Source organism: Lissotriton helveticus, chromosome 9, assembly GCF_964261635.1.
Source record: "Lissotriton helveticus chromosome 9, aLisHel1.1, whole genome shotgun sequence".
NCBI lineage: Eukaryota > Metazoa > Chordata > Amphibia > Caudata > Salamandridae > Lissotriton > Lissotriton helveticus.
In genome coordinates, this window is record NC_136070.1 from 720,409,162 (window position 1) to 720,429,731 (window position 20,570).

The window sequence follows — 20,570 nt, forward strand, 5'->3', positions numbered from 1 at the left end:
TATCCTAGTGCAGAGATATCAGTACACACACTGTAATGCGCCACTATCCTAGTGCAGCGATATCAGTACACACTCTGTAATGCGGCACTATCCAAGTGCAGATATATCAGTACACATTCTGTAATGCGCCACTATCCTAGTGAGATATCAGTACACACTCTGTAATGCGCCACTATCCAAGTGCAGAGATATCAGTACACATTCTGTAATGCGGCACTATCCAAGTGCAGATATATCAGTACACATTCTGTAATGCGGCACTATCCTAGTGCAGAGATATCAGTACACACTCTGTAATGCGGCACTATCCTAGTGCAGAGATATCAGTACACACTCTGTAATGCGCCACTATCCTAGTGCAGCGATATCAGTACACACTCTGTAATGCGGCACTATCCAAGTGCAGATATATCAGTACACACTCTGTAATGCGCCACTATCCTAGTGAGATATCAGTACACACTCTGTAATGCGGCACTATCCAAGTGCAGATATATCAGTACACACTCTGTAATGCGGCACTATCCAAGTGCAGATATATCAGTACACATTCTGTAATGCGCCACTATCCTAGTGAGATATCAGTACACACTGTAATGCGGCACTATCCAAGTGCAGATATATCAGTACACATTCTGTAATGCGCCACTATCCTAGTGAGATATCAGTACACATTCTGTAATGCGGCACTATCCAAGTGCAGATATATCAGTACACACTCTGTAATGCGCCACTATCCTAGTGAGATATCAGTACACATTCTGTAATGCGCCACTATCCTAGTGAGATATCAGTACACATTCTGTAATGCGGCACTATCCTAGTGCAGAGATATCAGTACACATTCTTGAATGCGGCACTATCCTAGTGCAGAGATATCAGTACACATTCTGCAATGCGGCACTATCCTAGTGCAGAGATATCAGTACACATTCTGTAATGCGGCACAGTGCATCAACTAACAGGACACCTTGCAGGCTCCAAGCGCACACAGAACTGGAAGGATCTGTTGAGGTCTTTGATTTTGTACACCACAGGATCCCTCAAATTCCTCAACCTATGAATGAGCAACACCTTGTTAGCTTCAGTTCCAACAATTTCAGAACAAAGGTGGGTCCTCTGGATGAGTAATGGAACCAGTGGCTTCTCTTGGTCCCTTAAACGTATCTTTTGGGAAGGCGCAGGAGCTGCACTCTCAGCAGTTGCTTGTGCCCCTTCTTATACCTTCTCTGGCAAAGAGAGAGAATCACAGTGGATGAAGGGTGGTCAGTAGCCAAGTACACATTCCTGCGAGAACAGTAATCTCACGAGTGCAGCTGTTCGAGACTTACCCAGTATCTGCACCTCGATGTGTCTCGGCTTCTCGATGAATTTTTCCACAAACAGTGCTCCGTTTCCAAAGGCAGATAATGCTTCAGAGTAGGCACGGGTGTAATTCTCCTCGAGTTCCTGTGAGCAAGAGAGACCCACAGCTGCTTATTTTGCCAATTTACAGGGTTCATCCTACTCAGTGACGCCCTGACTTATACATCCATCCCAATAGGTTTAAATATTCCCTAACATTTTGTAGACAGAGCATATGACTTACCTCATAGCTGCGCACCACCCTCATGCCGCGCCCTCCGCCGCCGTAGGCAGCCTTGAAGATGATGGGGAAGCCGTAGGTGTTGGAGAACTCCTGGGCCTCAGTGACAGAAGTGATGGGCGCATCTGTCCCCGGCACCACGGGCACACCTGTGTGGAGACGAGCACAGAGGTCAGCGACAAGTCAAAGGTCAGAAACGGACGTGTCTGCTTTCGTCATTCAACAGAGCCTCTAGCACAACATTCACATCGAATCCCCCACGATACACTTAGCACGAAATCTTTACTGGTCAAGGGGTGAAAAAAAACAGTTGTGACTCCTCAGGAACATTTTGAAAAACATTTGGGAACCTGGTCACATCGCATCCTTCACCCTTTCCTTCAACAACCATAGTTGTGAGCGGTTAGAAACATTCCCTGTGTTAACCGTGCTTGAAATGGTAAACACAGATCTTTGGATTTTAAATGTAAAAGCACGAAAATGAACTGCCCGCCAGTCACTTCAGCAGACCTGCAGTGCGTTGGAATAGACCAAAATGTGCCTGGATCTGTAATCCAGGTTTATAGCAGGAGTCCTCAAGGACTACTACAGGTGCAAAACAGGTACTTGCAAAGCAAAAATGCTCACTTCGAACTAAGAACGCCTCGAAGAATTCCTACCTTACGACTTCTGACGCATGCCAACAAGGCTGAGCTCCTAAATCACGATTTCGACCAAAATGCTAAATTCAAAAGTGACAGCTTATTTCACTTCCATTTTAGGAAATGTTTAATGCATGTTATCCTTGAAATGTCAGCTGAAAACGGAGACCGCAGCCAATATGCGGACTTCAGGGTCTTTGCAAGTACAGCTCGTTAGTTTTAATGGGTACAAACCATGACAGTAATGACGGACCCGGGGGAAGTAGGGTGGCAGACCAGTCTTTCCCTGGGGTGTTCGAGCTGGAAGGGCAAGCTGTTAGGGTCAAGGGGTGAAGTTTGGGGAGGGGTGGAAGTGTGCAGGGGAGGAAGGCTCTTCCTCTTCCTGCATCCAGCACTATCTGGGAGGGTCGTAGAGTTATTGAGACCAACCGCCCACCGTGCAGAATTTAGGGTGGAGGTGACGGGCTGGTTGGAGCATGCCAGTTTAGGACAGGTAGTAGGTTTTCAGTTGGCAGTACTTTGGAGGGGAGGTCACTGACGGGCCCACTCACCCCTCGGGGGCATGGGGGGGTGAATGATGGGGGTGCGGGAAGCAGGAGTGCGATGGCAGGAGATACAGGAGAGGATGTTCGAAGTGAAGACATGGATGGAGAATTGGAGGGGGTCACGGAGTGGAATGGGAAGAGTGAATTGGAGCAATGGGAAATGGATGGAGTGAATGAAAGGTTGATGTTAAGAATTGTTATGGTTAATTGATGTTTTGGTTAATTATTGTGTTTTACAACCTAGTCCTAATAAATGGCCTTTTAAGCTTCAAGAACAGCATGGAGTGTGTTTATTGCGCGAAGGATACACTACGGCTTCACGACCGAAACAGTGCACGGTAATGTCAATTCTTGAATACAAGAACCTTTTACTTGTACCTTTAAAACAGTGCAAGGTAATGTCAATTCTTGAATACAAGAACCATTTACTTGTAACTTTCACGTAAACGTTAGTTTTGTTTCTTTATAAGTGTATTCTACTAGCACAGAATAATTCTATACGGACACCGGACAATTTTACATTAGCATTCGAACTCTAACACTACTTCAAAAACAGTTTTTCCATCAAATGGCCTAAAATGCACATTTTGTGCTAGTCAATTGGTGAAAGAGTACACCATCACCTCAAAATATTCGAGGGCTAGTGCATTTTTTTGTTTACTTTGGTGAGCTTAACAACATTTGCGTAGCCTTAAAGGCAACATGTTACCTTTCTAAGGTTTTCTAAAAGCTTTGACTAGTCTTGGCGAACCCTGTCTTCGTTGGGTGATGTTCCATTACAAGATCATGGTTCTAAGTATGAAGTTCCTTGGTGTCTCTGATCTGTGCGGGCTGAATGCTACCTGCACAAGATTCAGTGATCTTGCGGACTGTAGCAAGTTGACATGTCGCTGCAAAACGTAGGTAAGGTTTCCCTGGTCTTTACAAGAATGGGTCGGTGTAAGATTTAGGCTTACATAAGGATATTTTTGGAGCAGGAACCCTTGGGCATGTTGTGAAGGTTACAAATCCAAGACTTTCGCTGGCTTGTAAAGACACGCTGGGTTTGTTTAGTATAATTTCTATGATTGCTTTAGTCTGAGTAGGCAGGGGCCTTGAGGTGTGAATCAAGTCCGTACATTTCAGGGTTCTAGTGATTTGTGTGGTTAAAGTCCTCAGGAGGGAATTATCTGCCGAAATAAAATCCAGGCGTTTTCGGATCTTCGAGGGCCGCTGCTACTTGTGGGCTCAGTACTAGTAGACTATGCAGGAATGGCGAGTGGGCAGAGTCTCAGAGTGGGTGCTTTCATGTAGTAGAGGCTGAATTTTCAAAATCACTCTGCAGCCCTCGAGTTTATGGTGGTGCTGTTCTCAATCAGCTTTAGGATATCTTAACACCACTTATAAAACAGAAGTCCAGTAGCGTATTGCATTAGGAGAATTACGGCAATTAGAGGATCCAAAAGCCAGATTCCCAAGGAGAAATAGAGCCTGAAAGCATACTTCGCTCACCTACATTATCAAACCTATTCACCTTCTGCCTCATACCTCACACCAAAATTTCCCTTGAGGATGCAACTGAGCTAAGGTAAAGGAATTACCATGCTGCATCCATTTTCCAATCAACTTCTCTATCATTGCACTTCGATATTTATAATAAAAAAGGCTATGCCACATTATGTTATTAAAAAAGTAAGTTAAACATCCACCAGCAGGACATGGATGAGTAGCTAATAGTTATCAGGACAAACTCTGCTTCAGTTTGGGCCTCTATGCTACATTAGGAAGGTACTATCTTTCAAGAAACTTAGCCAAGTGACTCCAGCACATAATACTACGCTTCAAAACACTATTGTTCCTGGCAAACACTGTACAAAACACAAAGAACTGAAAGCAACAGAACACCAGCTAGAAACAAAAAGGTGCTGCAATGTCATACTAAAGGCAGATCCAGGTAGTGAAAAGATTCTACTACAGGCAAATCTGCAACGGCACAAAACACGACGTAATTAGGTTCTGGAAAATGCCATTTTTGGGGGGCAGGAGCCTTCTGGTGGGTTTGTGTCGCTTTGATACTTAGTCTTGTTTGGACATAGTCTTTTCGTAGGAGTCGAGCTTGGATCAGATCCAAGATCTCTTTTCAGCTTTGTTTAAATCACCTTTTACCTGTCCACACTCTGTTACTGGCAAAGAGTAAACAAGCTCATTAATGTCAGGACACGATCTTTCTTGCTCGGAACATTTGTAGCTAATTGATGGATGAAATCTGTGCCCAAGCTTTTATTAACTTTCCAGTGTGGGGCCAAAGATTGGTCTCATCAGACTCAGTCTTGGCAGCGTCTCCCCAAGGTTTCTAATTTAAAAGGCACTACACATCGAGGTGCAATGATGGAATGATCAAACATCATGAAAACCAGAACACTTCTCATCAGCATGCGACTGGGCACGGGCTGCAGCAGTGGGAGGCAAATCTCGGATTCCGGTCAAACATCTGCCAGTTCTGCACTTGGTGGGCATTCATGTCAGGTAAACAAGGCTTCCTGCTAGAACATGGGCTGAATATTCTGAAATCATTTAAAACCACTGACTTATTTACGGTTTACATTAACTGCGTTCAGGACACAGGATCAACGCAACCCAGAAGCATTGCCGCCTTAAAGGCTTACGGTTCTGAAGCCACTATCATTACTATCACATGACGATCTGATTAAAGGCCAGCTCTTAAATAATGTAAGGCACTGTCGAAAGCTGTCAAACGCTGCTTCCAAGTGCTCTTCATATCCACTGCTCTGCAAACATCCACTGACATAAGAGAAGACAGCCCACTGACAACTGACCTGCAATCTCAAAAGAGAACCTCAAATGAAGTCTTCCTTCCCGACCAGTTAAGGAGCCCCTTACTCTCCTGACCATGGTTAACACCTCGCCTTTAAAAGGCATCTTCATCTCCTCAAAAAGAATACATTTTAATTTTAAAAAAGCCTAAACATGATGAACACTCCACTGCAGCCCAAAAACCTGCCCCTTTCAGAATGTTGCCTGGTATTTCTAACCAGTGCATTATGAACCCCATATCCTGCTCTATCCTCTCCGCACTCCTTAGTAGGTGGTCCTGGTTGGGGCCAACCTGCACACTGGAAGGCACACTTTGCGGACTATGTGATAGGAACATGATCAACTTCATACAAATCAAAGTGCCTCCTTTATGCTTTGCAAGCCACGAAAATCCTCCATCATGCACCTACGAAATGAAATACATCGACAATCTGGTTGGGTGCCATACTCTGATTACTTACAACTCTTGCCTAATGCAGCAGAGAAAAAAATAGATCAATCAGAGCTCTTTCGAATGCCAGGTTGGATCAAACTTGGGATACATATACAGAATTATACTGTTTCTCACTCTTAACCCTAGGAGTTCACTCTCACTACTGAACGCCTCTCTCCCTAAAATCCATCTGATGTATGGGCACCTCAAGGGTGAATCTGCCCCGTAGGTGTATAACATTTACTCTGGCAGTGAGCAGCAAGCTTTGAGGCCAAACTGTGCATGTGGGTTAAGGTAAAGAGTTCTCCCACCACCTCATTTGTCTACACCCAAGTGCCACAGTATGCCAATGATCCCTAGCTGTGGTGTGCAAAGGCATTTTGCAGTACCCATGGGATAATGAGTACTGAGAAAGCACTTACTTACTGTGCCTGTTGGTGGCTCAACAAAACCTAGTGGCTGGCTCGCCAAATGTTTCACTACCGTGCATCCTAGTCTTCCCGTCAGGATGGGGGCACTGAACTACCAGGCCACACCACGGTTCAGAGAGAACCGGTACCTGCCAGCAATTCCAGGCTGGCAGGGAAGAGGCCTACAGGCGGGCACTCCAAACAGCATCCGTAAGAACTGGCCCCCTAGAAGATGCCACTAAAGACTGAACAGAGCCTACTAAGAACATTTCCAGTCGTCCACTCCTTGCGCTCATAATCATGGCTGGCTGCCAGTTTATTCTATAAGCCATTTTCCTGGTGCACTGGAGCCACTATGGATGGCTTTTGACAGTAGGGGGTCTGGCAGACTCCTCTGCCACTTATTCCAACTTCCCAGGTAATTACAGGAGGCACAGCAGGTGTTTAGGTGAAAGAGAAGAGATGAGCGAGATGAGGAAAGGAGTGGGGCTAGTTCGAAGATTTTTTGCTTTTGGTTCCCAGTACAGCACTGCATATTACCAGCCAAACTGAGTAAAGCACAGCCCCTATTATACTAGATCCCATCACCTCGTCAATGATTCAAACATATGTCCTCCCTGAAGGATGTATATTTGCTTTCTCACAGGCATTCAAACACAGAATTTGCCTAGGGCCATCCCACCAGGACATCTATTTGCAGCCCTCAAGCTCCCACGTGTACACAATGAAAATACTCTAGAGGGTACACCTGCTAAACATTCTTAAGTCCCCCTTGACATCCAAAACCTACTAAATTGCAACCAATGTGTTTTTCTCTGGGATACAGCACCCACCACATGTAAGACAATGCTGTCGTGGGTGATCCTCATCTCTAAGTACCCCTAGATCTGTCAATGACCAACACGAGTGACTACCTTGCAATGCTCGAGATCGAGGAGTAAAATATTGGTCTCACAGACATGTCTAATTTAGTTTGTTTCATACCTTCTTTGAAGAAAATGGTGTAAATTGACTCATATGAATCTTTTTAGGTGTCGCTTCATGTGCTTCCCAGGGATCTACACTTGCATCCATGTAGTTTAGTGCTTTTGCAGAGTGCCTAGATTATGTCTAGCCATCATGCTGCTCATCAGCCTCAGCTCACGCATGTCTACCAGCCACACCACATACCTTTACTCCGGGAAAGATCGTTTCAGAGTTGAAGACTTCAACAAGTAAAGCCAGTAGACAAGGATATAGGCAAACTTTTCGATGGTGTGTCCTGGTCTCCTTCGCCATTACTGTCAACTATAGAGAGGGACTGTAGGCAGAAGGAAGCCCTTAGGGGCAGGAGGCTTCACATCCTCACTTATGCAACAGGAATCAGACAGGAAACAAGCATTTGCAATGCAATCGTTCTCGCCTTTGGAACCTTATATGTATTTAGCTATGCAGCACATTAGCCTGGGTGCAGAAACGTCTACTGTTCTTTAACATGGAGGGAAAGTAAGCACCAAACAGCGTGACACCAGGTATGAGAACACATGGAGAGAAATATTGCCTTTCATCGGAAAATGGTATAGTCCAAAGCTCTGTCTTAATATAAGAGCAGGGCCTCCGATCACTGAAAATACAAGATTCTAAAAAAATATATATTATTGTCCAAGGGGTGCTTGTGGAAGCCAATTTCTATGGACTGGAATCTAGAGAATGCTAAAGTGATTCTGATATTTTTCTGACCTCTGCTGGTCGTTTTCTATCAAGACAGTTAAATAGAGGCAGTCAAACAGAAAAAAAAGTCCCTACGCAGAAGCAGACCAGTTCTAGGGTTGATCTCCAGAGCACACAAAGTACATATACTAAAGTATATAAGAGGTCTCGAATGCTCGACCTAAAAAAACTGAGTAGTGGGAACAAACCACAGTCTTTTGCAATCACATTTTAGAGAAAGTTAATTTAATTTAATATTGTTAACTGAAAACTATTTCAACATTGAAACTGTTTTGATTTTTTTTTATTGAAAATCAGATAGAAAAAATCTAAAATGTAGCTTAGAAATTAATTGAAAGCAAAGCCTATCCTATCATACATCATACCTTAAACTTTTACCCTACGTGAAATCCTTAAACAAAAACCTAGTCCTTAACCAGTAGTCTGTCTCTAACCTATATTCAGTACTGAATTGAAGCCCAATAATTACAGCAGCCTTATCCCTAAAAACCATTACCCAAACCAAACACTAACCTCTGCTGTGACCCTAGGACTTGCCTAAGCCTAACCCAGATCCTAACTTTACCCAGACTTTGAACTTTACTCTAGCTGAGCTGCAGACCCTCATCATGACTGCCTATCAATACCCATCTTAATTTCGATGGCATATGAAGGTCCGATTTGTTTGTAAAAATATGTTTGTTTTCAATTAAATGGTTTCATTTGAACGTATTAATGGGAGGAAAATGAATGAAATGGCACGAAACTCAAACAAATACCTGTTTGGAGATCTTATTGCCTCTTACTACAGCACCATTCTGAGGAAACTGTAGTAAGATGTCCCTTCCTCAAGTTCATAAGCACTCTTAAATGATGTATTTTAGGCATCCTTGTTGACTTTAAGAAAAGAAAAAACAGTCCATTTTCATCTCCTTAATGAATCTGCAAGTCAACTAATAGCACCTGAATGATTGTAAAGATCTAATGCAGAGCTGCGGATGAGTAATGTAGAGCACGTTATCTTCTAATAACCAGTGCATAGTTCGGACCTCTAGAAAGTCAAGTGAACTAAAGGAGTTTTCCCAAAAGTTCAGGAAAATATATCCACTCCGAGACTGGGCTCTTGACCATTCAAGATTCACATTTATAACATTGGGAAAGTGGCAACGAGGTGGAAAGGTGCCATGAGATGGACTGCATGGTAGGTTCAAATCTGGAAAAGCATACATCAATATCTGGTAAATCACCCTTTCATGATGTGTAAAAACGATAACTCTGAGGCGCCATTTAAATGTACAGTAAGTGGGCAACTACCTGCTCCCATACTACAACTAAGTTTGCCCTGCTTCTTCATTTGAAAAAGGGGCCAAGACCAGCTTCCTCTTGAGATTAGGTTAGATGTGGTTTGCTTCTATGAAAATTGCCCAGCACACCACAAGGTTGCTTGATTGTTGAAGTTTACCAGGATAAGTCACCCATCGCAGTCCCAAAGAGCATGTGGTGCCAATGATCTCTATTTGGGAAGACTGGAAGAGAATGATTGAGCAGCCTCATCAGCAAGAAGGAAACTGCAGACCTCTTTTTTCAAATCATTGAATGAGCACAGCGATTGGTGTGGTAAAATGTAAACTGCCTTGTTATTCACAGTAAAAAGAGGGAAGGGTGGTAGGCTATGGATGCAACCCCTATAAGTTAATGAGTATCAATTGAAGGAATATAGAAGCAATACTTCTCTGGTTGTGGCATCATGCTGACTTTTAGGGGTTACTGGTGTGGGAGATGGCCACCACCAGGGTTGTCTAGGAGGGTGGTGGGAACACCACCACCCTCCTAGACAACCTGGTCAATCTCGGACTCAAACAACTTGTTGACACCCCCACCCACCTTGCCGGACACACGCTCGACCCAATCTTCAACCCAAGCAAGCACATCTCCTTCGACCACACCACAGCCCTCCATTGGACGGACCACAGCTGCATTCACTTCAACTACAATAAGACCACGACCCACAACCCCCACAACCGATTCCTCGAAGAAACTGGAACAAAATCACCACCGACCAGCTCTTCACATCGCTTCTCCAAAACCCCCCTCTCAAATCAACTGACCCAAACCAAGCAGCCACCAACCTCACACAATGGATCACCCACAGCGCTGACGAACTAGCACCATTGAAAAAACATTTAATCAAACAAGGTAGCAAAAAAGCCCCCTGGTTCAACGATGACCTCAAAAAAAATCCAAGAAGCTCTGCCGTACTCTCGAGAAAACGTGGAGAAAAATCCCAACCACTGACAACTTAGCCAGCTTCAAGAACGCCACCCGCAAACACCACCAACTGATACGATCCACCAAGAAAGCAGCATTCAAAGATCGACTTTACAACAATACCCAAAACAGCAAGGAACTTTTCAACATCGTCAAAGAATTTACTAACCCCACCGCCGGCACCTACGACATCACTCCCTCTCAAGACCTCTGTGACTCTCTATCCGCATTCTTCCACAACAAAATCGCCGAAATACATAACAGCTTTGAAAACCAGTCCGGAGACCAACCCACTCCACCCTACCCCGAACCTAAACCACTCTCCAACAATCTTTGCGACTGGAACCCAATCACCACCGAAGACACCATCCGCCTGATGAACTCCATCCACTCAGGATCGCCAACCGACCCATGTCCCCACTACATTTTCAACAAAGCAGACTCCATCGTTCCCCACCTCCGAGATGTCATCAACTGGTCCTTCAACTCCACTACCTTCCCGGAAAACTGGAAACATGCCGAACTCAGCGCCCTTCTGAAGAAACCCACAGCAGACCCCACCGAACGTAAAAACTACCGCCCCATCTCGCTCCTCCCATTCCCCGCCAAAGTCATCTAGAAAGCCGTCAACAGTCAACTTGCAGCCTTCCTGGAATCCAACAAATCCCTCGACCCCTCACAATCCGGCTTCCGAGCCAAACACAGCACCGAAACCGCCCTCATCGCAGCAACCGACGACATCCGAACATTACTGGACAACGGAGAAACAGTTGCCCTCATCCTACTCGACCTCTCCGCAGCCTTTGACACAGTCTGTCATAGCACCCTCATACAACGTCTCAGCAACATCGGAATACAAGGAAAATCATTGGACTGGATCATCTCGTTCCTCGCCGGAAGAACCCAGAGAGTCCGCCTCCCCCCATTTCAATCAGAGGCCACCAAAGTCATCTGCGGCGTACCACAAGGCTCATCACTCAGTCCCACCCTCTTCAACGTCTACATGAGCCCCCTCGCATCCATCGCGCGCCAACACAACCTCAACATCATCTCCTACGCAGACGACACCCAACTGATCCTCTCCCTCACCAAAGACCCAAACACCACCAAAACCAACTTACACGAAGGAATGAAAGAAGTGGCCGAGTGGATGAAGAACAGCCGCCTAAAACTAAACTCGGACAAAACGGAAGTCCTCATCTTAGGGTCGTCCACTTCTGCCTGGGACGACTCATGGTGGCCACCGTCCCTGGGAACCGCACCCAGTCCCACGGACCACGCTCGTAACCTGGGCTTCATCCTGGACTCCTCCCTCTCGATGACCACACAAGTCAACGCTGTCTCATCATCATGCTTCAACATCTTACGCATGCTCAAAAAAATATTCCGTTGGATCCCCACCGAAACAAGAAAAACGGTCACCCACGCACTGGTCACAAGCCGACTGGATTACGGAAACACCCTATATGCCGGAACCACAGCCAAACTACAGAAAAAACTCCGACGCATCCAAAACGCCTCAGCCAGACTCATTTTGGACATCCCTCGACAAGCTCACATCTCCGACCACCTGAAAGACCTCCATTGGCTCCCTGTCAACAAAAGAATAACTTTCCGTCTCCTTACCCACGCACACAAAGCCCTCTACGACCTAGGACCCGAATGCCTCAACACGCGACTTTCCTTCTACACCCCCCCGCCAACTACGATCATCCAATCAAGCCCTCGCCGCAATTCCACGCATCCACAGATCCACCATGGGGGGTAGATCCTTCTCCTACTTAGCGGCCAAAACCTGGAATTCCCTCCCCACCCACCTCCGCCTTACACAGAACCACCTCTCCTTCAGAAAGCAACTAAAAACTTGGATATTTGATAAGTAAAGCACCTCTCTCCCACAAGCGCCTTGAGACCCTCTGGGTGAGTAGTGCGCTATACAAATTGTAGAACTTGAACTTGAACATGGCAAGGCCGGCTTTCCTTCGAGGCACTGCTTACTGAAGTTTGTACACAAGGAAAACCTAAAGAGAAATGCCTCTATGAAAAAGGCACGGTAATCCAGAGGGATCATCAAGATTATTTTTAAGACTTGATACGGTCTTTAAGAAAAATCCAGTCTGCAAATACAATGTTCCTCATTCAATAGAAGGTCCATTCCTATTCTCTTAAACTAAAGTTGCAAAGGGGAGGACGGAAGCCTGCAAACGTTCATGAAAATTCCTTCATTCTCTGTGTTTTTTACTGAGAGGAATTCATGAAGCCATTCCCTTCCTACAGATTTTTTTTCCTAATTGCGTCCTTGTCTGGAACTGCAATGCAGGAAAACACCTCAGTGCTTGCTAGGAAGATAATCCTTATAGCAGCCCAGTTACAGTTGATTGTGAAAGGTACATTTATGCATGACGAAATTAAAAGTCCAACAGCAAAGACTAGAAACTTTAGATATTTTTGCCTTGGCCTTCTAAAGCGTCAACTCCTTAGTTCAAGGTGTGAGATGTAAGGTAGCTTTTATCCATAGTGAGAGCTGCAGGCACCAATGGGAACTTGGGTTTTCCAACCGATTTTTTGTTTTTATTTGTTTTACGCCAGGGTCAGTATTGGTCATCTAGAGCCTACACAAAGTGTGCTTCAAATTAACTTTAGCATATAGTTACTACTCTGAAACACCTACACCTTCTCATTCAGGGACCACCCAAGGTTAAGGACGTCATTAGCAACTCTTGCAAAGTTTGACTTAGTTTGAAAATAGAAGGCAAGAGAAGACACAGCAATGGTATCCATAGCTCTCATGAATGCACTGAAGTACAATTTGCGTGTGCATGTATATGGGATTTCTATTGCATGAACCGGGGCTTCAAGTGGGCCGGGTCCTGCCGGTGCTCAGCACCAGCAGTTCTAACAAGTAGGTGCTGAGACGGGTCCCTATCTGCCTCTCCATTTTTAGCCGTACCCTCAGAATGAAAAATAAATCTTAACCCTGCAGCAGGACACCCTTCCCTGCCTTTAATGTAACTTCACAGAGACTCGGTATAGTTCTTTCACAGTCTCATCATTTCAGAACGGAAGCATTTTCAATATTATATTCGACAAAGTCGTAGCTAGTGATATTCCTCTCTCAAAGGGGCTGGGCCAATGTAATTAAGGGCATGGCTTAAAAACATGTAAGCTAAAAAATCTGTGCTTTCCAAATGTGCCGCCCGACTGGTATTTTACTGCTTCGGTCATTGCATCCACATATAAAATACTAGTAACAGTGAAATGCTTACTCTCAAAAGTGGCCCCCTGGCAACAAGCTCGGCGTTGTTTAAATGCCCAAAATAAAAGCTCTGCGTCTTTTAAACGTCAAAAATAAACACCACCATGCCATAGTGCATCAGGAGATTGCACCCAAACTACAGCTTGGAGATGCGCCATGAGAAGTTGCCTTGTGATGTAATGTTATTTACCTATATGCTTCTTTTTTTAATCATCATGAACACGGGGATATTGTTTTACCTAAACAAAATGAACATGATCATTTTCATGCATTTTCTTTTGTGTGAAATCTATTCTTCCGTATTGATGGTCACATATATTCACATATATTTCCGAATCAGTTCTTAGTCATTAATTTTTAAATTGTACCACGCACGCGCATGTAGAGCCTTAATCCTTTCCCTTCTCTAACCACTTCAATGCTAGTTTTAGTATTTCAACGATCAAAAACGATTTCGAGGGGTCTGTTCTTTCTAGTTTAAGTAACTATGTGGTGCTTTTGAAAAAATAGAATTGTATATGTCATTTAAGTGTGTATAAATATGAAACCCCGCTCTTTTTTATATTTACTCCCCACTCATTTCAAGATTTTCACAAATGAGTTGCCGGTTGTTGCAAGTGAAAAACCTCTGCACACTTTATCAACGCGTATTTTTGGAGCGCTGGCTGATCTCATGTTCTACCGGGAGTCAGTGGACAGGCCCCGTCACATTTTTATATTAAGAACCCTGAAATGAGGGTAAAAATGGAGACCCCGCTATGGACCCGTCTCAGCAACTGCTTTTTAGAACCATCGGTGCTGCGCACCGGCAGGACCGGGCTTGCTTAATTCCAAACATGTAACGTGCATGTACACACCACGCGGAAAAAAACATTTATTTCCTTCAAAACCCAATCCAATACCTATAAACGGGCCAAGACGAGAGACAGGGGCACAAGGCCTGGAGAGCAGAAGTAGGTCCTCCAAGCCCTGCCCCCACCTCACATTTCATTTAAAGTGGGCACCAGACGCGTCTGAAGTTTGAGCATTGAAATAATCCTGCTGTAATTCCACCGCCACCCACACGAGTGCCTTCCCTAGTTCTAGTACAAGACCCACTGCTGCCTTTACAGGCAGCAAACAGTAAAATATTCAAGAACCGACGGAAAATGTTTGCCAATGAGGCCTTCAATTGGTTCAGAAACTGGGCTGCTACATTGAGACTGCGAACTCCCGGAAACCGAGGTACCCGACAGATCTCTGTGACAGCATCACCAGACATGGCTGTGGAGGAAGCTGCAACGAGCCCCTTGAACGGCTTGATCTGGAATGTCTTCTGATTCAACTGATGACAGTGGGGTGACGTTTCCAAGGACTATGATGGCTTCATGCACGGATTTAGATTACCTATAGTGCATTCTATGGAAATAAAACACCCAATAAAATTGAATAATTCGGCCACGGTTTCTGGCCTGGTGGTATCTGAATTGGCAGATTTTTTTATGGCTGCAAGACCGTGCTTTAAATGGGCCAATACTCAACTGTACTGAGTATAAGCACTTCGCAGTGTTCTCCAATAGAGTACCGGTACTCCTAGTGGCATGCTCAGGGCCGGACTGGGAACTGAAAGCAGCCCTGGCAAATTTTGGCAGACCAGCCCACGCCCGGCGCGTAGCGAACCAGCCCATGTCCAGCGCGTAGCGAGCGAGCGCAGCGAGCCTGACGGCCACTAGGGGGTTTCGGGGGGGTTCTCCCCCCAAGAAAATTTTGAAAAACGACAGACCAAAATGGTGAATTTTACAGCACATTTTTCATTACATATTCAAATTGTATCAACTTTCAAAGCACAGTAAACAGTAGATGATGACCTTAAAGAACATCAGATTACCCACCCAGTCATATGTATTCATAGGCATTCTTTCAGAGAGCACCAAAAATAGACACAAGTAGTGAATCAGAGAGAACAAAGTAAAAGTGCAGCAGATCCAAAGGAAGAGACAGCTTTTTGGACATTACGTTTGTCAGCCTCACTTTCCTTTGCTCCTCAAAGTACAAACAAATGCGTGATCACACGATTACCTCCAAGATTTAAACACAACTGAATTTTTAGTCATATGAAATACCACAAAAGACCTGAACATTTGCTCAAAGTTGCGTGAAAAACTTTGAAATCCACAATTGTCTCAACCGTATACAAACATATTTTGACTTGAACTTATGTAGGTTGTCTATTTACTTATATATTATTGCGGGAACTCCTCTGATGTGTATGTAAAACGTACCTTTTGCCCCAAAGATTTGCACTGAATTTTGACATTCTGTCCTGAATGTTTGTTCTGAATTTTGACCCTTTGTCCTGAATTTTTACACTCACTGTCCTGAATTTGCACCCATGCCAGTTGGTCACCCTATTCATGCTGGTTACGAGGATCATCATGAAGAAGGCTGGCTTGGCGCAGTGAGTGCAGGGGATGGGACAGCAGGGTGTGAATACTGATGGCGATGGTTTTGCACAGATGTATTAAGGGGTTGTATTGGGCGAGTGGGCGATATCTGAGGGTTACTGTTTTGTGTTTCCGGCCCCCAAACCCTCCAGCCTATGGGGGATTGCCCGGTGGCCGGACTCACCAGTCCGGGCCAGCCACAAAGTCCTGCACACTGGGGAAACCAACGTCCCTGGCGTCCAAATTAGTTAAGACTGCCTATACCAGAACTCTAGGGAGCACCAACACACTCATCCTGCTAAAGAAAAGCAAACAAAAAGCCCTCTCACATTCCTTCCCGGGCAATGCCCCCAAAATCTAGAATTCAATCCCAATTCACATCAAAACAAACCCTTCCTTTGTGAGCTTCAAAAGACACCTAAAGGATCTTCTCCTCAACTAACATCATAACCCCCAACCCCTAACACCTAGCCCTGATCCTGACACTTCTCTTACAGTGGATTCTTTGTATGCTACTGTTGTCCTGTCACCCTTCGAACTCTGTACCCATATATATGTATATTTATATATTTATACATACGTGTAAATAGCTTGATACCACTCAGAGTCTTTACCATATAGCATATGCTATCTGACTCGACCCTGTCCATACTTTTGCTCCATAAAGAGCTCTGATACCATCGGGTCCTACCAGCGCTATATAAAACTCAATAAATAAATATAATAAAATGGTGAGAAGGACAGGGCTGAGTTATGGAAACCCGTATGGTTGCCGACCTTCCATATTGGTGGGGTGGGTTGGGGGGGGAGCATGGAAACGCAAGCATGAACACTTGAAGTTTGGCCACACTTAGGCAAAGCATGTCCTGATGTATGCAAACCAGGAAATGTGTTCGACAATCAGCAACTTAATGGTGAGACTCACATTCGACCTGTATAATTCTTACACACAGCCAGGCCCGCCTGATCATTACCAGACAGGAAACGCAGGGGGCTGTCAATCACCACCAATCAATGTTCAGTCAAGAAGCTTACAAACACAACATAAATACCAGTCCCAGTAAAAGAATCAATTACTTTGTTAAAAAAAAGGTTTCATATCAATTAAATAGACCTTTACCAGACCTCTCTCACTTAATTACATTCTAACCAATCACATTAATAAATAATTATTTCATTACAAGAAGAAAACTTACAACCCACAGCATCTCACATGGGCATAGTATCAATAAATCCGATCATAATCTATTCCCTTTACCTTCTAAATCACTGTCGGAATCACACAACAGAAAAAGAGATTTAATTTGCTGCTCCTGAGCACAGAAAGCGTGGGGCCTCTCTTCTTGCAGTGATGTTGAAGCGTTTCATTATCGCGCAAAAACAGGAGATGGTGTTCTTATTAATAGGTACATGCAGACGACACGGTCAGATGGCGTGCAGCGTTCAGAGGAGCCACCAAGATAAAGTTACAAGCCCACCCCCCACGCTCCCCCCTATTTTCTTCAGTGTGCCATTCGTGGCCTCGAGCTCATAGGTTCTACGGCACAAAGGCAGTGGCACCGAGGGAGGTTTCCCTTCACGGACGCTGACGAAAGTTAGGGAGCTGCATTGGAATTTTCCGGAAAAGCAATATGTTTGGACCATTATCAAAACAATAAAATAAAGTGCATATTTGGCATGAGTTATTTTCCGTTTCTCCTTGTAAGCACGCCAGATACCCATAAAGAAATTGACGTCACTTTTACTGCTCTCTACAACTTACTGTTGTTGTGTAAGGTTCGCCATAAAAATTGTCTTAATTCCTAACACAATGTGCCACTGTGAGATTAGTGATTAAGCAATTTAACTTTTCCATCTCGAACAATCTAGAACCTTCTTTTCGGTGAATGCCAAGTCGCAGAGGTTAGCAGCAAATCTGCAACACTTCTCTTCACTTTGTGTACAGGGCTTGCCTCTATAGTGATGGGTTTTTAAACGTGTTCTTCTAACTTGTATTTTTGCATTCATATGCAAGGAATATTTTATTACTGTCATGTTAAATAATTATGTAATGTTATTGTCACTTTGAAGAGTCCTGTTATGCCAACAAAGGCCTCTGGGCACTAAAAGAAGGGTTATGGATGGAAGTCCTCTAGTGAATATTTATGACCTTCTGAATGATTATACGAAACAAGGTATTCGATCTCTCCTAATGCTACTAATAGAGAGGCCTGGTCTAGAGACATTTGTCAAAAGCAAAAAAGAGCAGCCAAATCTTTGGAATAAGAAGGAGAAGGGCACATCATTGAGGACAAGGTTCTAGCTGACAGTCCTGCCAAGCATCACGCATCCGGTGTGACACTCACACATTTCAGTGAGGTGCTCCGCATCACCGCACTGAAATGTATTGTCACGCATTTCACGACTCGCCAGCTCGCGCCACCCGCGGCGCATGTGCACGGCTCCTGCTGCGAGAGATGTGCTGCCAGTGCCAGCAGCTGCTCTAGCAGTTCGTGAATAGTTAATTGTGGCTGAGTCCGTGAGAGCGCGGCAGCGCTCGGCGGCTACATTTACAATGTAAGAAGTGGCTCCAGGATGGCGCTGCAATTATTCCTGCCGCGCCACGCGGCTTAAGTACTTTGACACATTTGTTGTCAATTAAGGGGGGCGGGACGCCATTTCAGCACAATGCTGTAACTTGCTCTGCAGCCAGGCACTCACCAGCGCCCTGAGGTGCTAATTATCCGGATGTGAAACCGTACTTGCCGTTACCTCCGGAGGAAGAGGAACGGAAGTAGTGAGCACAAGCAGCCATGGCAGGGGACTCAAATCGAGTCAGGAGTCCTCCCCCACACCGTGGCATGCTGCACTGTGGTCTCTTCGTGTGCAGCACACCTGAGCGCCACAAATATAATACAGCGTTGGCCAGCTGAGCCCAGAGACGGACAGACTCAGTGAGTCAGTGACCATGATGACGGTCCCTGGCTGGCGGCCGGCGAGTGACATTTTGGCACCGGCGGCGGCGCGGCGACTACAGTGCCACAGGAGGTCATTACAGACACAATGTCGACTCGCTGGCCGCCGCCCAAGAAAAGGCATGGGGATCGCACGGGGGCGACGGCGGCGCTAACTAAAGTTTAACTGCGGCTGGCCCTGGGGATGAGGAGTGTGTCAGCAGCCAGTATCTGTGGGTCGAACTCTTAACGACAAGACTAAGGCAGTCCAGTGCTGCAGCTGAGTTGTGCCGCGGCGGGGATCCCTGTGCGGCCTCCGGACAGACAGGGAAAAAAGTCTCTTCTAGTTCAAGTAAGTGTTTACAAGTACATCCGAGTCAATCGAAAAATAAATAATTTCACACAATACAGCATCTCATCTGCAGGGCTGCTCGCTCTCATCATCCTTCCCAGTGCGCCTCCTGGTTAAATCTGCAGTCACTCAGTCAGTCTGATCATTGTGAGTGATTATTACAGTCAATGCAGGCAGGGCCGCAGCCAGGGCTTCTCTGTCTGAATCTCAGGTCTTCTGATAAGCAACAACTATGGCTTGCATATAATATTGAAAAAGCTTCAACTTAAAGCCCTGGTGACACCACGACAATGTTGCTGCTCCGGAGTTTAAAAAAGAGAAGGGAAATCCAGAGAGCAAATGACTCTCTCTAAAGGATTTCCCTTCCTACAACGCTCACCTGGCATGACGTCATGCCGTAATTTCACTAGTGAGAAGTGAGCAGTGTGAGCAGCGCACATCCATGTGCCTGCTGTCATTGCAGTCTGGAGAAAAAATGGACCGCCTGTGCCAGCGCACAAAACAACCAAATACAGACCAGTTTCGAGCCCCTCTTTTAAAAAAAAAACTGCCGGTGAGACCCGGCCCACTTAAAGCCCGGGGGGGGGGTCCTTTTAGTAGCAAGCCATAGAACCAGTGGCGTTGCTAAACCCTTGACCGCCTGTAAGGTAGTGGGGGTGCTGGCAGATTCTCGCCAGGGCCGGAGGATGAGGGGTGGGGCATTTTTTTTTGGGGGGGGGGGGGTGATACTCTCGCGTCTAGAGGATCGCAAACTCGTGTGTCGCCCTTTCTGCAGAAACCCAGGGTTTTTAATCGTGTTCCTTTTGACAGATTTACTAAAAAAAAATCGTCTCAAAGTTCAGGTGAAGAGTTTCTGTCAAATACTTGGAAAATTGAGAATAATTCTGATCTTTAAACAGACGTGCCTCTATGACTATGAGCCGGTTCAGGATCTGGCTGCGGATTGGGAGGGTCTCCCTCGCCTGCCCTTGAAGGCCACAACGGCACCCCCCCCCTGCTGCCCTCTCCACTGTGCCATAAGAATTTTGCGACGTACGGGCCCAAACCGATATGGGGAGTAGTTGTGGCGTAGTATCTGAGCTGCTGACTTTGGAACAGACGCAAGGTTCGAGCTCCAGGCTTGGCTCGACATCTTATGGTTCTCGGCAGATCCCCACCCCCCCACGATAAAAGCGCTCGAATAGCCTAGTTGTACCCGTCGAGTTCGTGCCTTATAATAAA

The 20,570-nt window shown here is 45.4% G+C and overlaps 1 protein-coding gene across 3 annotated transcripts in view; it reads right to left on the bottom strand.

Annotated features, from left to right (window-relative positions):
- Positions 1-20,570, bottom strand: part of PC (pyruvate carboxylase) — a 2,151,284-nt gene that overhangs the window by 1,502,476 nt on the left and 628,238 nt on the right. For all 3 annotated transcript variants that reach the window (XM_078660828.1, XM_078660829.1, XM_078660827.1), the window contains 2 exons: positions 1,589-1,734; positions 1,332-1,449 (listed from right to left, as the gene is read on the bottom strand). In XM_078660828.1, coding sequence (XP_078516954.1) covers positions 1,332-1,449; positions 1,589-1,734 — 264 coding nt within the window. The remainder of the gene's footprint in view (positions 1-1,331; positions 1,450-1,588; positions 1,735-20,570) is intronic.